Source organism: Lissotriton helveticus, chromosome 2_1 (assembly GCF_964261635.1).
Source record: "Lissotriton helveticus chromosome 2_1, aLisHel1.1, whole genome shotgun sequence".
Classification (NCBI taxonomy): Eukaryota; Metazoa; Chordata; class Amphibia; order Caudata; family Salamandridae; genus Lissotriton; species Lissotriton helveticus.
In genome coordinates, this window is record NC_136059.1 from 1,168,441,743 (window position 1) to 1,168,463,094 (window position 21,352).

A 21,352-nucleotide genomic window follows, 5' to 3' on the forward strand; every position below is an offset into this window, starting at 1 on the left:
CTACCTAGAAATGTCCTGCAGATGGAATATTATGCCTGGTTGAGTAGGGGGGCAGTGGAGTTAGTGTGTTGAATCTGTGGGTAACGGAAGCTTTAAGCTGAAAAGAAGTCAACATTGTTTTATGTGTACCTTACAAAGTATGATCCTTCTGTCTAAATCTGGAGGATTTGCATGTATACTCATAATGTAAACTCATAATGCACTCAAATGTACTTGTGATAGACCCTCTAAACATATGTGTGAGGACTTAATATCTAATGTCACTTCTTGTGATGTAACTTCCTGTAAAGTCATGATTTGTGAAGCCACTTCCTGTGATGTTCATTCCTGTGCTGCCACATGCGATGTTACGTGCCATGATGTCACACACTGTGATGTCACCTGGATACTGCTTAACTAGGTTAGTCCCCCCACTTCTGTTTCTTAGGACTTATGCCCTGGCTGGTGGTGGATGCTCGAAAATATTAATGTAAAACATGAAACTCTGACCTCATTTTTCATACAAAGACAAAGCAATGTAAACAAAATTTGCCCCATCTGCCCACCTTTAGTTCCTTTAACCGGTCATGTAGCACACCTTGTGGATGAACCCATTATTGCCGTCTACTCGTGTCCAGCCCTAAATCTGTCCGCGTTAGACCTCCCGTGGACTTCTGTACCATTGCTACCAAATGGCCCAGTAATAGACCCTTCATGGCTTGAATCCGTAAGTTGAGTTAAAAAACAATCGTCAAGGTTCCCTTAGCAGAGTTGCGATGATTCAAGGGCTAAAACAGTTTGTACCAATTTTACTCTGCGCATTGTATGGCTCACTATTTTGTTACAATCAATGTAAAATGTTAATTTTCTGCATGATAAAAAGAATTATGCTTACAGTGCTTTATGACATGCTTTTTCTAGATACACCCTGGAATAAATTAGAAGGTGGAAACTCCATGGGATAAAGAGTGCTTAACGTCGGAATTGAATACAAAATTCCAAATTCTCCTGTGGTGTCTCAGGGTTCACTTTGGAATACCCAGAATCTCTTGACACTGGTAACTCCAGGGGCTGGAATTACCAAGGCCAAACCCAGGGCACTCCTAGTGAAACCCAAAGAGAACTGCTAGGATGTGGCTACCCTTCTGCCTCCAAAGATGGAAAGGCAAGCAAACACAAAACATGCGTATGAGTATGTGAATGCAGGGCCAGCTCTAAGGCGGTGCGACCGATGCAGCTGCACCTGGCACTGACCACGGGGGTGCCGTGTTTAGAAATAACGTGGGTTTATAAAGCACATGCTGCAGAGTTCCTTGCGTGTCCAGCAGTTTTCAGGCAACCATAAACATAAACATGTCACTATAACGCTGGAGATTTCTTTTCCTGCTGAGCAGAGAACTAGTTGTGTCTAGTGTCAGTTTCCACTGACGATAAAGAAGCGCAGAGGATTAATATATCTCCTGCAAAGAACGTGTGCCACGCAAATGACCTAACTGGATTTTATGTGGATCGTTTGGAAGGTTACTACTTTTGTCACGGAGATCCTTTTGTTACTAAGTTACAATCTAAATATAGCAGAGTGAGCTATGAACTGACATCAAAAAGCTGCATGTAAACTGCAAAGTATAGGCTAGAACATTATACTTTTTCCCCAGTCTTTCATTATCCTAATGTTGATAAAAAGGATTAATTTGGGTAGAAAAAATACATTCTTATTAGTAAAGCCAAACACTATTGTACGTTTTAAATTCTGAGTTTGTACTTTCGCAGGCCAAACACTCTAAAAATATACTGTCTACTAGTATGGATGACTACACCTTGTAATTCTCATTGTCCTATGTAACATTTCCTATAGACTGGTTTAAACACATATGATGTATTGCTTTCTATGATGTCTGTATAGTGTAAAAATGCTCTGACACCGTACACTGGTATGAGTAGCACTATAAAACACGAAAAAAATAAAATGCATGTTAGAGAGGGGCTATGGAGAGATGAGGGTCACTAGTGGAGCATGGCAGTCAGGGAATTCATGTAGAAGGAGGTTTCTGCAGGGGTGGGTGGGGTTGACAATAAAGATTGTCCCACTAGGCTCCACCAGCTCTAAAGCTGGCCATGTGTGAAAATATTCTTCCAGCCGCAGAGTTTTGCAAACGTTACAAACATTACAACTTCACAAAGAGGAATAATTTTCAATTTTTGCTAAACTGTGTATGTAGATTAAATAAATCGCTCCCAGGTTTTCGGTGAGGTTTCAAATTTTGTTGAGTAATTCTCCCACATAACCTGTGTCAGCATTTTTACCTGCTTCTTTTTTAATTCGAAAAGGCTGGTTAAAGCCATTGTTGCAAACTTCTCACATGACTGTCAACCTAGCCATTGAATCAGAAGACACAATGCTAAGTAGCCAGCTTCAACCATTATGCAAACGGTGGCACCACTTGTCTTGGTTGTTGGTCCCAACATCTTAGGAAAGGGATCAACCCCACTTGAGTTTCAAAAACCACCAAAGAAAAGGAAAGTAGTTGGTGGCTGATATTTAAAGTCCTCCCCCGCATCCCTCCCGACCCCTCCCGTACCCCCAGGAAGTTGAAAATCACACCAACGGAAGTGGTTGGAACCTGCCCCAGCTTTACTGACTCTCCCAGTCAAGAGGGGGTTGGGAAACATGGTATGTGTGCAGTTAAGGGACTGCAGCACTAAACTGCGTAGGGAGAGAAAGGGGTAGATGTCCCAGAAGGTGCCCGTCCTTGAGCAATGGGTAGAATTTGAGTGTTCAGATATCCTTAGGAATGGGAAACCCCAAGCCCATTGAATAGTAGTCCATAAGGAGACAAAGGACAGAGCTGAGTTAGTGTATAGTACGTTGTTTTTGTAGTTCCTATGTATTCAAGGAGTCTGTGGTCTTGGACTGGTGCAACTAAGCTGCTGCCTTACCAGATGTCACAGTGCAAGCAATGCGGGCAACCATGTTACCAACAATGTGGCAAATATGGCAGCCTAGGGTCATCGATGTGGATAAGGACACTGAAAACTGAAGAAAATTTTTGGGAAAATGCACTTGTCAATTTCTGCCACTTCATTCCTCTCAAAATTGATCTAATACAATTTGATCAAAACAGGATACATTTTCTTTCTGTTAGCACGAAATTGCATAAAATCTTATATTTTGTAGCACAAATGAACAATGGCCAGAAATTTCAACAATTACTCTTTTTAAAACAAACAAGTTGAACTGAAACGGCATGATGGTTGGCCAACTTTTATCTTAGTTGTTATCAATGACTTCTTGGGTGATTGGCTGGGGACTGTCCAATCAAACACAAAACAAAGCTTCGGCTCTTCAGTACAAGAACCTATGATGCAGATCTCAGCATGCTGCCTTGCCCCTGGCAGTGCCCGGCATAGAACCGAAACTTGAACTTTTTTTGTTTGGTTTGGCATTCTGGCCCAAGCGGTCAGCTTGTTGGTACCTTTTGATGTGTGCACAGCGCTGTAGGATGTTTGCATAAACGCTGCTACATAAATGCAGATAGTTTCTGTTGCTCTTGCATTGACCTTGGGAGTAGCAAAATACCACAACTTGGCTCTAGGCCTTGCCTTGTTTTCAAAAACTTTTTTGTAGGGGTCAGATCAGCATTTTGCTGCAATAAAATGTGGCGATTTTTGAAGAGTAAAGTCCAAATATTCTTCAACCTAGGGTCATGGATCCGTTGATTTCAATAAATGTGCAACATTTTTGCAATTTCACGTAACATGCATTTTTTAAAACATTTTCTCTTGCAGGAGGCTGTCTTGAGAAGAAATTGCTTGGCACGAGATCTTTTCTTCTCGTACCTCTCTATATTTGAGGTATGCCCTCTTATGCAATTTTCAATTCCAAGGTCAGCCAATGATTTAATGTGCAATTGGCAAAATTGTATTGAATCTATGCATGTTTCATGAAAAAAGTTTAGATAAATTTCACACAACCGTACTTTTGACCTCATGCCTAGAAAAGAATAGCTTCAAACAGTGACACCAAAATCTATATTACTGTTTACCTGCGCAAGATATGAGGTCTCTTCTATCATTGGTTAAAAACCAAGGCCAAGCCATCTATGTATTTAAAACCAAGGCCAAGCCATCTATAGCCATCTATATATTTTTATCATTCAAATTGACTAGATTTTTCATTTACTCCCATTCAATTTTTTGCAGACAGTTACTCTACTCATCTATATACATTTCATGTTCTACTCTGTTAACCAATGTTATGTCACCTCACTTACAAAGACATGTTCACCAGTAACTTCCTCATGGGACTAGCTTGCAACCGGTGCTTGACATAACTTCTGTTACTCTGGAAAGCGATAAATCTTCACCTGCTTTCGAAACCAAAGGTGATCATGGATTGAATCGCGGTATAGAGGTGGAGTCCCAAAGCCTCAGATCGAGGCAAGACACCGACCCGCTGCTGGCAAGGCTGCTGCTCATGGGCAAAACTTAGATCAATGACGTTTGGTGGGTTGAGGCACTGCCGAGCCAAATAGAAAATCATGAGTGCCCCCCTCATACCTGAGCACCGACCATTCTCATCAATCTGCTGATGCAATGGAAGCCAAAGAGGGCTGCAAATGGCTGATTAAACATGATCAAAGTGGCCGAGACCGATCAGAAGGGGCCTGTCACATTCTAGATCCAGGATCTATATCTGGATCATGGTTGTATGACAGAATATCACTGGTAAAGGATTTGGATAATTAACTCTAATGGGGCAATATTTGTTAAAGACAATACTTAGGGCATGATGATTTTGTCTGAAGATACTCTGACTATTATGTTCTGGTACCACATTAGTTAGCACAGACCTACCACACCAGTGCCAAAGGATTTGCTTGCTGAGACCAGTTGAAGTAGCCTGAGCTAGCAAAGATCCTTTTCATCAGCTGCAGAAGTTAAATTGGAGCTATGAACGTAGCAGTTACATACACCTTCGCCTTTCAGAAAGAACATCAGCGACCATGAGTTTGCTACCACAGTTGGCAACTCTACATATAGCAATTGATGCAGCTTTTTATGTTTTAGCAGCAAAGTAAGAATTCATAAAAGTCCACACCATTTTGCTAAATATGTGAAATGAATTTAAATTTTGTAATCGTTACTTGCTGTGTTATATTATACAGCCTAAAAGCCTGTATAGCAACAATAAACATTTGAATTGAAAAGTTGAAAGTTGAGGTTTTAACCACTATTGCTGATTATGAACAAAGAGCAAAACAGAAAGAAGGATTCTTGATGAAGCAGGACACCCCTGATGCATGTACTTCCATTTTGATGAGACTGAGCTTCAATTTATTCACGCATATCCATTTACCAATTTCTTTGCACTAAAGCGAGGGTTCTATTTGGGTGTAAGCTGCAGGTGAGCAACTGGCAGTTGCGTGTTATCCAGTGCTTAATTTATAAAAACAAAATAATTGGCCAGTGCCCAAAATTCTAGTCAAAGCCTCCAGCCGACGCTACTGAGTGTCAAAGGTGCCAAATATCCAGGTGCGGCTGGCACAGGAAAGTGCGGTGGGCAGAGCGGGGTGGAGGGGAGTCAACAGACGACGGGATAGGTGAAATGAAATTTACAAAAAAAATGAAAACACTTACCTTGTGCTTCCACACTCGGCGATGCGGCGAGTGCAAGGTAAGTGCATTTTTAAATTTTATTTTACCTATCCCTTTGCCTGTTGACTCCCACCCCGCCCCACTGCTCTTACCTGTGCTGGCCGCGCCTGTAAATATCCAGGTTACATAGTCTTGAATTCACCTCATGCCTCTTTTATCCACCACCTGATACTCACTTTTTCCTTTATCTCACTCTTCCAAGTTCTTTTTCATCCTTGTTTTCTTTCTATGACACTGTTTTTCCATCTTTCTCTTCCTCCTTCTTTCCCCCTTTTATGTTTTTTTCTGTCAAAGTCTGATGAGGAAAAATAAGTGTTGGTCCCTAAAAATGAGTGTCGGTGGGCCCCACCTATACCCACCTGATCAAATTAGGCTCTGGTGTTATCTGCATAAATCATGAATGGCCAAAGATAAGCATTAAAGCCTGGGTGCGCATAGTGAACGATTAAAGTACATTAAAGTGTATTTATTTCACTGTTTACTTTTAAGCAAACTTGCTGGCTTTCTGCCACTTCAGAATGCTATGAAATAAAGCGGCATAAAAATTGGGATGGTTATTGGTTATACTATATGAAGTCTAATATAGTAAACATAGACACTAGCCTGTCGAAATATGAATCATATCAAAACACGAATCGCAGTACGAATCATATGATCTTAAAAGATGATTCTAACAGAACTTGCACCTTTGGAAAGTAACAACCAAACTTTGAATTTGAAGTCCTTATGTGGAGCTCCAAGCTGAGGGATTCTGTCCACTCCCCTCTCTACTCTCACCACAGAGGCTGGATATGGTTACTTGCTTTTTTAGTACCACTCCGCGCCCCTTGATACTTTACCTCCATTGAAACAAAACTCCCATGGTCCATCAGTTCAGTGAGCTCCAACCCAAATAAGGGTCCTCTGTGGAACCGAAACCTCATATTTATTTTTAACATCGTTAAGTTACTGGTATGTGGAATGGATCCAAAAAAGATACCATATACAGAATCTCAGGTCTTCTTAAATTCATTTGCCTTGTGTGCTTCTGCTCCCTCTACTGGCAGATTATTGGATGGCACTCACAACCAGGGGTGGGCGAAATTGCAGACGTTTAAATGAAAATTGTGAAATTCCATGATTGCACAAACTTACATTTTGTCTGCAGTTTCATGGCGGGAATTGGACGCAAACTGCGGTTATTACTCTCCAATATGCTAAGGTATGAATAGCATTTATATTGCAAATCATGATCAGGCTTGGGTACATTGGTAGAGCAGCTTGTAGGTCTCTGTACTGGAATATAACAAAGTATTGCAGAGCAGGATTAAAATGTATTGGTTGTCTGTGTGTCTTTGCGCCTCACATGTGAGACCTTTCTGTAGATTACTATATCGGAGTAGCAAAAGGTGGTAAGCAGTGGCAGCTGGCATCTGTGGGGAAGGGGGTGGGCAGGCGTCCGAACGCAAATTAATTTTTTTTAAAACCAATTGCTGAACTCAACAGGACCTCCTTGCTCCAGACGTCCTTATTGTGACGGTAGCCCTGCCTCCAGGAAACTCCCTTGACCAATTGTGGCGCTGCTCACCAGCATGGGAGCAGCGCCCTGATTGGGGGGAGTGGCCTCATTCAGCTCTCCACAGAGCTTTGGAGGCCTGCCCATGCTCTAACCCAGCTTTCTTAAGACAGCTGGGTTGGAGATCTTTAAAGTGCGCAATTGTGGCTGGCCGTTGCAAGACAGTCGGCCAAAGAGACATGCGCAATTTAAACAGTGCATAGACAGCCCACCCTCCTTCCTGCTGCTGTCACTCAGCAGGCCCAACCCCGTCCTGTCACTAATGAATTACCATTTTATTTTTCATCTCGGAGGCATTTAAGTGGTGCGACGGAGGAGCCGCCCCTGGTGGTAAGCATCAGGCATGAGGTGCATAAGCGGAACTCTGCATGGGATCTTAAACCAGAAGAGCATGGGGTTGCACAGCAGGAGGGATGCGGATTAGCAGAGCTGTGTGGTTCATGTCAGTACTGAAGAAGCAGAAGTGCTGCTAGTCAATTGGAGTTGCATCCCCAGAACTATTAGTGTGTTATTTATTTATTTGTTTTATAAGGACAGAAAGTGCTATATCTCGAAGTATAGAAAAGTAATAAGAAAACCAAATTTCCCTGGAAAAGTGACTGGAAGATGTGTTTTAACAAGTTAAAGATCTCCAAAGGGAAAAAAAGCACGAAGAGCGGGGAAGAAACTCCATATTTTTGGAGCATGGACACAAAACTAGCTAAATCGAGAGGAGACACCGGGATCACTAGCTAGGGAATCTGGGAGGAGTGGAGATGAATCGAGACATAAACATTGCACGGAGGTGACAGATAGGGACAAGATGGGCCACTGATACACTTGAAGACAATGTGTAGAAAAGTGATTTGGGTTTGGAATGGGAAAAGGAAGGGGAAAAGGGGTTAGCCCACGGAAATCAAGAGGGAATAGTGGGAACAGTGAAAGGAAGCAGAAAGACAGAATGCACAAAAAATGTTAAATTTAGAAACAAACGAAATCACGGAGTATACTGAGTGGCGGCTCCAACGTTTGAGCTGAGGAGCGACGCCCCACTAAGAAAATCCCCAGGACAGAGCTGAAAAATAAAATGGTAATAAAGTGTATTTATTACCTTTATATTTTTCAGCAACTGACCCGTCCTGATCTGATTGACAGGACGGGAGGGGCCAGAGCTACTGAGTGTGAGCTTAGATTAAGATGTGCATGTCTCTTTGGCCTGCAGTTTTGCGAAGGCCAGCCAGACATGCGCATTTTAAACTTCTCTAACCCAGCTGTCTTAGACAGCTGGGTTAGAGAAAGTGCAGGCCTCCAGTGCTCTTGAGAGTGCTGAGCTCCGCCCAATCCAGGTGCTGCTCTCATGCTGGTGAGAGCAGCGCCAGGATTGGTTAGGGAAGTTGGCTAGGTCCCACCTGTGGGGACAACCAGTGGAGGAGGGCATTGTGTTGCATCTCAAGGTAAGTGTGTTTTATTATTATTATTTTTTTTGCACCCACCGCCCTCGGTACATCGCAGCCACCACTGAAGCTGGAGCGAAACTATCAGAATATTGACTTTTTTAAATATCGTTCTCCCCCAATATTATAGCCAGATTATCAGTGACCTAAATATTGTGAAGATGAGTATATAAAGAAGTATAAATTCACTACACTTACCTCCACATATATGAAACAAGACAATGTACCTAGGTGATATTAAGGTATTTTGATATTCAATATTCGGTTCACAATACTTTGGTAGCACAATATCTTAGTTGTCGCTATTCTGATATACAACAAGGCAGACAAGATGGGGCAAGCAATAGTCAAGATGGGAAAAGTTAAGAGCAAGAATAGCATGGAAATTGAATGTTGTGAAAGAGGGAATATTTGCAGAGGTTTTAAAGATGAAGCTCTCCGTGACCAGATATGCTGAAAAATAGACAGAAAGTAATCAAATATAACATGCAAGGCATGGGTTGAAAGGGAAATGGTGTAACTATGAGGGGAAAAGAAGATGGACAAACGTGCTAGTCAGATGGCGGGTAGAGGAGGCAGGATAGACAATATGTAAATGTTCAGGTTTGAGGCGGAAAGAGTGCGTAGGCATCCTATAACTGCCAACGGAAACACAAGAATAAATCGTGTACGCAGCCAATCATGTTATATCTTATACTCCCCTCGAAAAGTACCTTATATAATTTTCTAAGGACTTGATACCTTTCAGAATGCTGTGCTGGGACAAAGTGCAAGTAATGTGGCTGTAGAGTTGGACTCTACTTGTGCTGCTCTTGTCCAAACTGGGGTGGGGTGGTGAGCAAAAGAACGATGGATTAAACCCAGATCTTTGTGACTGGGGGGGTGAATATTTGCATTGTTCTATAATAACAAAAAGTGTCTAAGGGTCAAAAAAGAGCTCAACTATGTAAACCGTCCGAGACACAACTAATAGAAAGACCGCTTTCAGCGTATTCTCCTGGGTATAAGAAGAACCCAAATGATGACAAGGGCGGTAACGAGCGGAAACTGATGGGTACTTTTTTATACCCTAGAGTTACCATGTTGCGCCTTTTAGGACACATTGGTGCACCACTCTCCCCTGTCACTCCTTGGTCTTTCTATTAGTTGTGTCTCGGACGGTTTACATAGTTGAGCTATTTTTTGACCCTTATACACTTTTTGTTATTATAGAGTATCCCTAGGGGCCTGAGTCTATTTGATGGTCATTAAACTTGCCCTTAGACCCTCATTTAAACTGTTGTTTTTGTATTTGCATTGTTCACTATTCAGGATATTTTGTTCCTTTTGCATGTGTTGCAAGATGGCATTCTTAAGGTACAAGAGTCACATACACCCAATTACAGGGTAGTATAGTTTGTTGTGAACATACCGGGTGGCTGAAATGAACACATCTGCAGGGATTAACTAACTGAAGACATAGTCAGGTGTTAGTTAATCCCTGCAGAATGGGGAATTACTTTGAGAACCCAAGTTTTTAGAGGAACTTCTGTACAGACTTCCCAATTCCATGCAGGTTAATGCCCTAATGTACACCTGTTCTGCACAGGTGTTACGCATTTCAATAGTGGCGGTGGGGGTGGGGCGGTGGGGTGCTGGTTCAAGGTGGGGGAGGATGGAGGGAGGTGGTGATGGAGCAAGGGAAGGGTGGGTGTGGCCTGGCAGGGGCCATCATTACATGTTTCTTAACAACTCAATCCCACAGCGATTTTTCAGTTTGTTAAAATTGGGCCTGGTATTCCCACAGCAGGAAAATCGGGTGGGAAACAACGGACCAATTAAAATCGAGCATAGAGGTATCCCATCCAGATATACCACTCCGGACAGCTCCTAATTTGCCAGAGAGAGTAAACCCTCCCTTTTTAAACAGAGCCTATGCTGATTATGAATACATTTGTATTTTTGGTGTTACGTATTGGTGGTTTTATAAATTATATTTCTTACCTTCGTGGATCAGTTCATCAGCGCCAGCCTGAAAGAAAAAAGAAAACGATTACTGTGAGTTTCGTGAAGGTGTTCGCTTTGAACACTTTTGAAATCAAGGTATTACCGAACTAGGCCTGCATTGTAATAGAACAGCTTCAAGGGCCTTCCAGTTTACTGCTGGGGATTTTCCATAAATGAATAAGCAGCTGTTGCCACCTATATGCCTGCAGACTTCGTAATATGCTTAACATAAATAGAGCATGCTCAAGACATTCTAACTGTGAATGAACTCTTCTATAAAGTCACTGACGCAGTGCCAACTAGGCCCGGTAGCCAAAGGCACTAAAAATTAATTAAGCGACGATTCCTGAGGGGAACTGCCGCAGACTCCTACTGGAAAAATTCGGCTATATCCAGAAAGCTTACTCTCTACCAATGTATGTATTGCTGCAGTGGAGACTGTGGTAAGAGACCTGCTCCCCACCAGGGCAGGGCTGGAGAGCTGCAACGGGTTGGCATGGCAGCTGCAGACAGGGAGAACATGTCAGAAGAACACCGCACAGCATCTATGCAGGGCATGATACAGTATACCTGTCATTGACATACAACCAATATATATATATATATATATATATATATATATATATACACAGAACATTCTTCCCTCCATCTAGAGAAACTACGCACTCAAATCCTGGGGTTCACTTTTTTATTCACCAACAGCACTTGCATTAAAAACTGGAACGCGTTTCGGCTGTAGACACAGCCTTTGTCAACCAACAATGCATGGTTGACAAAGGCTGTGTCTACAGCCGAAACGCGTTCCGATTTTAAAATGCAAGTGCTGCTGGGGAATAAATAAAGATTCTCTCTAGATGGAGGGAAGAATGTTTTGCATTTTAAAGAGGTGTTTGTGGTATGCCTCTTTCCTGCACCACCGGCGATTAGGATGCACTCCAGCAAAAACCACAAAACCCAGAGTGCATATACATAAAATCATCCTCTAAAAATGACACTGGGCCCGAGGGGCTGGCATCCTCAGACTGAATTCGAAGGGGGGATGTGTGCCCCCCCTTTGAAAATGACACCGGTCCCGGGATATGGGGTCTCTGGGGCCGAAATCAGCATGGGGAGAGGAGCTGCGTGCCCACCTTCCCCAGAAAAAAAGACACAGGCCCTGTGAGCTGGGGACCCTGGGGCCAAAATAAGCCCAGGGAGTCGTGCCAAGTGCCCCGTTCTCTTGAAAATCATTCCGGGCCATGAGGATGGGGTTCCCAGGGCCACAATCGGCCTGAGGAGGAGTGCCACACTCTCCCCCTCGCCTTTATTTAAGAGAGTCATCCTGAGAGATTTGGGTCGAAGGCCCTAACAAGCTTTGGGGTGGAGAGCCATGCAGTCACACTACCCCTTTAATGAAAAAAAACAGCCCTGGGGGGTGAGGTTCAAAAGGGATGATGAGGATTGGGGGGGGAGGCTCGCAGCCACCTTCCATAAAAAAAAAATGCCCTGGGGGATGGGATTCCCAGGGCCTAATGAGACTCGTGGCAGGGGAGGTCATGCACCCCCCTCCCATCAAAAAATAAAAAATCCCTGGGGCATGGGGTACCCAGGGCCAGGCCTTGTAGACAACCCCTCAGCCAAAGGCTGTGTGCAGTGTGGGGCTGACTGCTTTTGGATGGTTTGCCCTGTGGCATGGCCACAGGCCTGACCTTGTGGTCAACACCCCACTGCGCCCTGCCAAAGTTTGTGCACAGTGTTGGGTTGGCTGCAGGCCAGGCCTTATGGCCAATCCCCCCCTGCTGTCCACGACCGAAGGCCCTGTGCGGTGTGGGTTGGCTGCCTTTTCGGGGTTGGCCATTGGGCTTAGCTGAGCATACAGCATGGGGTTGGCTGCAGGTGTGGTGTTGGCCGCAGGGACTGGCTGCAATGACATCATTTGAGATGTCATCAGTGATGTCATAAATTATATCATAGAACATGCCATGAGTAATGTAATATGTGAGGTCATAAGAAGTGCATGGCAGAGGACCAAGTTATAGTCAGCGATGCTAACTATAACTGGTGAATTTCTATGTTTTTTTTTTTAGTTCAGAACGATAATGTTGTTACTGACAAATTCACCTAACTATAACGTTACTTTAAACTTTGTTTTTTTCAGGGAATTTCTAAGTTTAAAAAAACAGATATTTTAATGAGACTGAGACTTAACTATAATGTTACTTTATCCTTTGTTTTGTTCAGTGAATTTCTAGTTTTATTTTTTACTTAGTGAAACGGGGGACCGGAGGAGGCGCTTTCCAGTTGGCACATCAAAGCGGGACTGACACCGCAGTCTCCCACCGGGTCCACGCTGTTCCCCGACCAGCCCGCAATGACTTTGTTCCACTCCAGTCGTTCCCCTGCACCTTGGTCCCAATCACCTATTAAGTTGCATTCTGGGGCCTGTAGTCCTGCGCCACACTCGGGACTGCCACAGGTGCGAGGACTTCACCAGAAGGGCGGAGCTAGCTTGCACCAGCAAGAACATCAATGAGGGACTCACAGGCAGCGTGACACTCAACCCACGGGACGCTTTGAGCGCTGAGGAAGGCAGTTGTGCTGCCGAAATGCATTCGCCAAGTTGCCAATAAAGAAGCGTTTCCTACCTGTTCCTCCTGGGATTCTGCCCCTCTTTTTCTTGGAGAAGGAGTTCTGTGTGCATCATTATCGCGCCACCCAGGGGCGCTTTTGCAGAGACCCCCATCGCGCTTTGGGAGTACCAGCCTCACTGGGAAAACTTGTGGACTCTTGCAGTCCATGTACTTTACCAGCGTTAGTTGGAAAGGCTGGGAGCCCGCCATTGAAACTAAGGAGGAAGGCTGGCAGTTTTGGGATATTCCATCCCATGCTGGGTAGGACTCATTGTAGCCCATCCCCTGCTTTTTGGACTCTAAGGCAGACGTGGCTGCGATGGTATTGGGGGACCGGAGGAGGCGCTTTCCAGTTGGCACATCAAAGCGGGACTGACACCGCAGTCTCCCACCGGGTCCACGCTGTTCCCTGACTAGCCCGCAATGACTTTGTTCCACTCCAGTCGTTCCCCTGCACCTTGGTCCCAATCACCTATTAAGTTGCATTCTGGGGCCTGTAGTCCTGCGCCACACTCGGGACTGCCACAGGTGCGAGGACTTCACCAGAAGGGCGGAGCTAGCTTGCACCAGCAAGAACATCAATGAGGGACTCACAGGCAGCGTGACACTCAACCCACGGGACGCTTTGAGCGCTGAGGAAGGCAGTTGTGCTGCCGAAATGCATTCGCCAAGTTGCCAATAAAGAAGCGTTTCCTACCTGTTCCTCCTGGGATTCTGCCCCTCTTTTTCTTGGAGAAGGAGTTCTGTGTGCATCATTATCGCGCCACCCAGGGGCGCTTTTGCAGAGACCCCCATCGCGCTTTGGGAGTAACAGCCTCACTGGGAAAACTTGTGGACTCTTGCAGTCCATGTACTTTACCAGCGTTAGTTGGAAAGGCTGGGAGCCCGCCATTGAAACTAAGGAGGAAGGCTGGCAGTTTTGGGATATTCCATCCCATGCTGGGTAGGACTCATTGTAGCCCATCCCCTGCTTTTTGGACTCTAAGGTCGACGTGGCTGCGATGGTATTGGGGGACCGGAGGAGGCGCTTTCCAGTTGGCACATCAAAGCGGGACTGACACCGCAGTCTCCCACCGGGTCCACGCTGTTCCCCGACCAGCCCGCAATGACTTTGTTCCACTCCAGTCGTTCCCCTGCACCTTGGTCCCAATCACCTATTAAGTTGCATTCTGGGGCCTGTAGTCCTGCGCCACACTCGGGACTGCCACAGGTGCGAGGACTTCACCAGAAGGGCGGAGCTAGCTTGCACCAGCAAGAACATCAATGAGGGACTCACAGGCAGCGTGACACTCAACCCACGGGACGCTTTGAGCGCTGAGGAAGGCAGTTGTGCTGCCGAAATGCATTCGCCAAGTTGCCAATAAAGAAGCGTTTCCTACCTGTTCCTCCTGGGATTCTGCCCCTCTTTTTCTTGGAGAAGGAGTTCTGTGTGCATCATTATCGCGCCACCCAGGGGCGCTTTTGCAGAGACCCCCATCGCGCTTTGGGAGTACCAGCCTCACTGGGAAAACTTGTGGACTCTTGCAGTCCATGTACTTTACCAGCGTTAGTTGGAAAGGCTGGGAGCCCGCCATTGAAACTAAGGAGGAAGGCTGGCAGTTTTGGGATATTCCATCCCATGCTGGGTAGGACTCATTGTAGCCCATCCCCTGCTTTTTGGACTCTAAGGTCGACGTGGCTGCGATGGTATTGGGGGACCGGAGGAGGCGCTTTCCAGTTGGCACATCAAAGCGGGACTGACACCGCAGTCTCCCACCGGGTCCACGCTGTTCCCCGGCCAGCTCGCAATGACTTTGTTCCACTCCAGTCGTTCCCCTGCACCTTGGTCCCAATCACCTATTAAGTTGCATTCTGGGGCCTGTAGTCCTGCGCCACACTCGGGACTGCCACAGGTGCGAGGACTTCACCAGAAGGGCGGAGCTAGCTTGCACCAGCAAGAACATCAATGAGGACTCACAGGCAGCGTGACACTCAACCCACGGGACGCTTTGAGCGCTGAGGAAGGCAGTTGTGCTGCCGAAATGCATTCGCCAAGTTGCCAATAAAGAAGCGTTTCCTACCTGTTCCTCCTGGGATTCTGCCCCTCTTTTTCTTGGAGAAGGAGTTCTGTGTGCATATATATATATATATATATATATATATATATATATACACACACACAAAAAGAAGGAGAGAACTCTGGGTAGTTCTCATGTTTAGGTGGAAAGCAGCTCCTGTTGGAGCACTCTCAACACCAGCAACACTCTAGATCTATCTCGGCGTGGATGGCACTGTGCTAATCCTATGATTAAAGACTTTGATAGAAAAACAGACATTTGAGGTGAGCAGATCTAGAGTGTCGCTGGTGTTGAGAGTGCTCTAACAGGAGCTGCTTTGAACCTAAACTTGAGAACTACCCAGAGTTCTCTCCTTCTTTTTTGCATAATTTATGCATCACTCTATGCCTGAAATTGTTTTGTTTTGATATATACATATACAGCATTTTCTTGGGAAAAGACCATCCTGTTTCCAAGACCATTCTAAAATGCTGATGGACATGATTGCAATCTGCTTAGAGAACAATATGTTTTTGTTTGCCAAACAGCTTTTTCTTCAGACCAGGGGAGTGGCTATGGGGGCCTGCTTCTCTCCCAGTTATGCCTGTTTGCATATGGGGTACTGGGAGGAGCAGGTCCTATGGCAAGAAAATTTGGCCATTATGAATACCAAGGTGAAACTCTGGTCAAGATATATTGATGATTTGATCTTTATTTGGGAGGGCACTGAGACGGAGGTGATTGATTTCATTGATAAACTGAATGATAATGACCTTAACATCCGTTTTACCAGCAACATCAGTGCGACTTCAATTGTGTTCCTAGATGTTGAGATTTATGTTCAGACAGGCAGCCTTCAAACAAGATTGCATCGAAAGCCCACTGCGGGCAACACACTGCTGCATGCGGGGAGTCATCATCCTGCACACCTGATACGGAGCATACCTTACGGGGAAATGCTCCGTGTCAGGAGGATTTGCAGCAGTGAGGAGGAGTGCCGGCTGGCACAACTCCATTGTAAATCGTGTTTCCTTCTTAGAGGCTATAAATCTGAAGCCATTAATATGGCAATTCTAAAGGCTAACAGAATGGACAGGCTGTCACTCCTGGGCTCAGGAGTGACGAAGTCAAAAGTACAGGCAAAAGATCCACAAGGGGTAACAAGGATGATTATGGGTTATAGCAACCAGCATAATAGCATCTATAAAATCATTAAAGAGAATTGGTCCCTACTATCTGAGGATCCTATCTTGGGCCCAGTGATTCCAAAATTTCCTAGTATAGCATATCGTAAAGCTAGGTCAATGAAGGATAGCCTGGTATCCAGCAGTCACATGCCTGTGCTCCTGTGATTTTAAAGATTGGATTGAAAGGACTGCATGCAGCCCACTTGGGTTCTATTATTACGAACTATCAGCCCCAGAATGCAGCAATGATGTATAACTCACCTGAGTAGTATTGTGTCATCAAAATAAAAGAGGGACAAACGCTGATGTTCGCGTAGCTGGCAGTCATTTCAATTGCAGAAAGCCTTTGAGAAAGGGAGTTATCCTGAAACGCGTCAGGCTCTGCTGATGCTGGGAACATGGGTCTCTTCCCCAAACTGGAGTTTGCTCACAGAGAGTGCATCCTGCATATGGGCAACTGTGAAACTGAATTTGTATCGGCCGACCCGGTCGAAGGTTGCACCGCCGCAAAACTAGCGGTCCCGCTGCTGGTGCGCTGCATCAGCGGAGCAGGTCTGTTCAGCAAGGAATTTGAACGGGGACGAACTCTGCCTGTGCTCCTGTGATTTTAAAGATTGGATTGAAAGGACTGCATGCAGCCCACTTGGGTTCTATTATTACGAACTATCAGCCCCAGAATGCAGGAATGATGTATAACTCACCTGAGTAGTATTGTGTCATCAAAATAAAAGAGGGACAAACGCTGATGTTCGCGTAGCTGGCAGTCATTTCAATTGCAGAAAGCCTTTGAGAAAGGGAGTTATCCTGAAACGCGTCAGGCTCTGCTGATGCTGGGAACATGGGTCTCTTCCGCAAACTGGAGTTTGCTCACAGAGAGTGCATCCTGCATATGGGCAACTGTGAAACTGAATTTGTATCGGCCGACCCGGTCGAAGGTTGCACCGCCGCAAAACTAGCGGTCCCGCTGCTGGTGCGCTGCATCAGCGGAGCAGGTCTGTTCAGCAAGGAATTTGAACGGGGACGAACTCTGCCTGTGCTCCTGTGATTTTAAAGATTGGATTGAAAGGACTGCATGCAGCCCACTTGGGTTCTATTATTACGAACTATCAGCCCCAGAATGCAGCAATGATGTATAACTCACCTGAGTAGTATTGTGTCATCAAAATAAAAGAGGGACAAACGCTGATGTTCGCGTAGCTGGCAGTCATTTCAATTGCAGAAAGCCTTTGAGAAAGGGAGTTATCCTGAAACGCGTCAGGCTCTGCTGATGCTGGGAACATGGGTCTCTTCCCCAAACTGGAGTTTGCTCACAGAGAGTGCATCCTGCATATGGGCAACTGTGAAACTGAATATATATATATATATATATATATATATATATATATATATATATATATATATATATATATATATATATATGTGGCGTTACAGTTTTACAGTTAGGCGAAAATGTCAGTTTACAGCACAGAAATTCACCAGTTATAGTTAACTCAATGAACTGTAACTCACGCTATTGCACTATTGCCATGCACTCATGAAATTTTCTATGACATCAGTGATAACATCACTGATAATAACTGAAATGACATCACTGTGCATGATGAAGGTGCGAGCTACGGTTTCTTGAGTTACCTGTAACTTGTGAATTTCAGTGTCTTTCTAAATTTAATATGTTATATTTAAACTAATATTTTCACTATAATGTCACTTTAACCTTTGTTTATTTTCAGTGAGTTTCTGAGGTTTTCAAATCAAAGTAAGATATTACAAACATTCCTAACTATAACGTCACTTAAACCTTTGATTTTTTTCACTGAATCGCTAGGGTTTTTTTTTTAGCATAAAGTAAAATGTTATTACCATGCATTACTGTGCAAACCACCCCCTGGACACTGCCTTCAGCCTTGCAGCTCGCACCCACCCCCAGAGGCTGATCAACACCCTGCTGAACTCGACCGACATCCTTTTGTGGCGTGAAAACAGCTGCAACGCTTGATTTGCAGCCAGGCCCTGCTCACAACCCTCCCCCAAGTTCTGACAAAACCCCCGCCCAAAACAGACACAACCCGCTCTTTTTTTAAATTTGACAAGACTTTTGCAGGAGCAAGGGGTCCACCACAACCCTCCAGTAGACTCCTGCAAGAGTATACAGGACTGCAATAGCTTGCACAGTCATGAAACGTGAAAAACAAAACTTTTTTTTTCACCCAGTGGAGGTCCCTCAGGTGCCCCCTCAAAAGGACCAGGAGGTCAAAGTACCCTACCATGCCCCCTTATAACTTATTTTCATTTAATTATCAGGGTGCAGGGACAGAATCCCCAAACCCTGTAATGAAGGCCACCCAATTAGAGTGCGAGCTTCTGGCTGATGGGAAAACAAGCCTCCTTGGCAAATGATATGGCTCTATTATTTGAAATTGTGTGCCCACGGGACACCTGTAAGAGTCTTGCGAACCCAACTATCCTGTTATATATATGTTTTGAACCTTAATTTCTCAAAAACTACTGAACAGATTTACACCAAATTACAAAAGCACAGTTTTGGGGTAAAGATCTAATTTCTTCCAAATGTGGTGTAATTATTCCATTCAGCAACTGTGACAGTCCTCTTTCTGTCATTAGGTGATCCCTCCAATAGGAGTTGTTTATTGGATTTTTAAGGATTTGAACCTGACACTCACTCATTTAACCAGCATTGAGAAAAGCTGAAAGGCGAAACGCGTCTGCATGATGTAATATTACATTTGAAAGTGAGACCATTTGAGTCTGCATTTATGGCCTGACACCTCCGCAGAATTACATTGAGTTGTGTCGGAGCCCTCTCGTGATTTAGGAAGTGGGTTCTGTGTGGGATATATATATATATATATATATATATATATATATATATATATATATATATATATATATATATATATATATTTAAAAATATATGAATATATATAAATGCTTCAGAATCCCGGCTTGTAAACACTAACCACTCAGAGTGCCTGCTTGCAGAATTGCTAGCCATCTTCTTATATCTTGCAAGAAACATCTCCACATCGAAAGAGAAATATCAGCAGGGCACCTAGTAATTGCTGCAAGTTTCTTTAATTCTTTATGTGCCATAACAAGAAGACGTTACAAGTTTTTGACCCACATCTTGGGTTTCTCAGTGAATTTCTAGGTGTTTTTTAAATGTAAAGTAATATTTTATTACCATATTTAAATATGCTAATACCAGCCGCACATGGCCTTCGACTGTGCGCATTGTGCGGTCGGCGACAGAGCCTATCCTCTGGCCAGGCACCACGCCCAACCCCATGTGGGTGGCAACCCCTCACTGCACAAGGCCTTAGGCCATGCACGGCATGGAGTTAGCCACAGTGCTTGACCTGAAGCCAGTCCCCGTCGGGCACCCACTACCTGTCATGCACGACCTTTGCCTGTCCGCAGCATGGGTTAACCAGAGGTCTAACAACCACAGGCCCTCAGGACCTGCCCCTTTTTAAAAAAAACTGTTTACCAATTCCATTAGACTCTAGCGAGAGCCAGTGAAGAACTTGCACTTCCGTGGGACCATCGCAGGAGTCCAGGGGACCTGGCTGGCTCCAGTGGGACACATGCAGGATCACGGACACCACCCCAATTCTTTTTTTTTTAAGAATTCAATCCCAGTAGGGGCCCCTCTGGCACCGCACCAAAAGGTGCAGAGACCCGGGTACCACTATTTGGCCCCCTGAAGTCAGATTTATATTCAGAATACGAGGACTGAGTACCCATGCAGTGAAATGGTCGCTGTAACATTTCTGTTGTGGCCAGACAATGATAGTGCAAAATGGCCTACAGGAAAAATTTGCCCATTCGGCCAATTATATTTCTCTATTATTTGAAGTTGTGTGAATGCTGGGCTCTCGCGAGATTCATGTAAATTCAATTGTACAGATATTTAAAAAACGTTTGAATCTTAATATCTCAAAAACGAATTCGCGGATTTATACCAAAACACATAAAGCATGATTTCTGGACTGAGAGGTAGCTGTCTGGCAAATTTGGTGAGCCATTTTCACGGTATCAGTGTTCAATTTTCCTATGGAAAATTGCATAGGGAAATTCCGTTTTGGGACTCACTTTTTTTCTCAACTCTTGCTTGATAGATTTTTCTTTGCAGATTTATTTAGTGCAAACTTGTACCGAAGGTATTGGAGCGCTTTACATCAGCACCTGTAATGTTACACAAGTACACTAAGATTTTTTGTAGGCACAGGGCAATTACATGATTTGTATACACAAAAATGGGCTGTCCCTAGTGTGGGTTCCTACAGTTTCCTACAGAGTTATATTGAGGTGCAGCACCAGTGAGGACATCTCATAAAAAGTTTCAGACTGGCCTCTCACACCGCCCGGTGTCTTGCTTCATCATCGGCTGTCCTCGCCCTCTAAAAACTTCGTTTGATAGAGGGCGGGCATACACCTGGAGACAGGGATGCACTTCTAAAGCTAAGTGGTGGTCGTGTGAAAGTGAAAGGTGATCTAAAAACCATTACATTTGTCACAAGACTATGTTTATTCAATGTGCAAATGCATGGTATTAAAATAGGTGAACAGTGATCTGGGACGCTATTCTCCCTTCACCGTGTTAAGTGTGGTCAACATGTTTCTGCATTCGTGTCCCCGAAGGGTACGTAGCATTCGTCAGGACCAAAAGGTTTTTAACTATGGGCGCTGCCTTTTTGCATCTAGTGCAAGAGGGACCTGCCCCTCAAGGGACTGGGGCAAGTGGAGTCAAGCTACCCGTTTGGTGTAGTACCAATGTAAATGAATCTGTAGGAAAGAAGGAAACAAAAAAGGACATACAAACCAAACGTGTAAGTATAATTACAAGTGGCAAACTTTGCCATTCAAGCCAAGTCACACCTATTGCGTGTGT

The 21,352-nt window shown here is 44.5% G+C and overlaps 1 protein-coding gene across 3 annotated transcripts in view; it reads right to left on the bottom strand.

Annotated features, from left to right (window-relative positions):
* The window catches only part of LOC144818519 (A disintegrin and metalloproteinase with thrombospondin motifs 3-like), a 641,954-nt gene that overhangs the window by 605,071 nt on the left and 15,531 nt on the right, over positions 1-21,352 (bottom strand). For all 3 annotated transcript variants that reach the window (XM_078676013.1, XM_078676012.1, XM_078676014.1), the window contains exon 2: positions 10,606-10,633. In XM_078676013.1, coding sequence (XP_078532139.1) covers positions 10,606-10,633 — 28 coding nt within the window. The remainder of the gene's footprint in view (positions 1-10,605; positions 10,634-21,352) is intronic.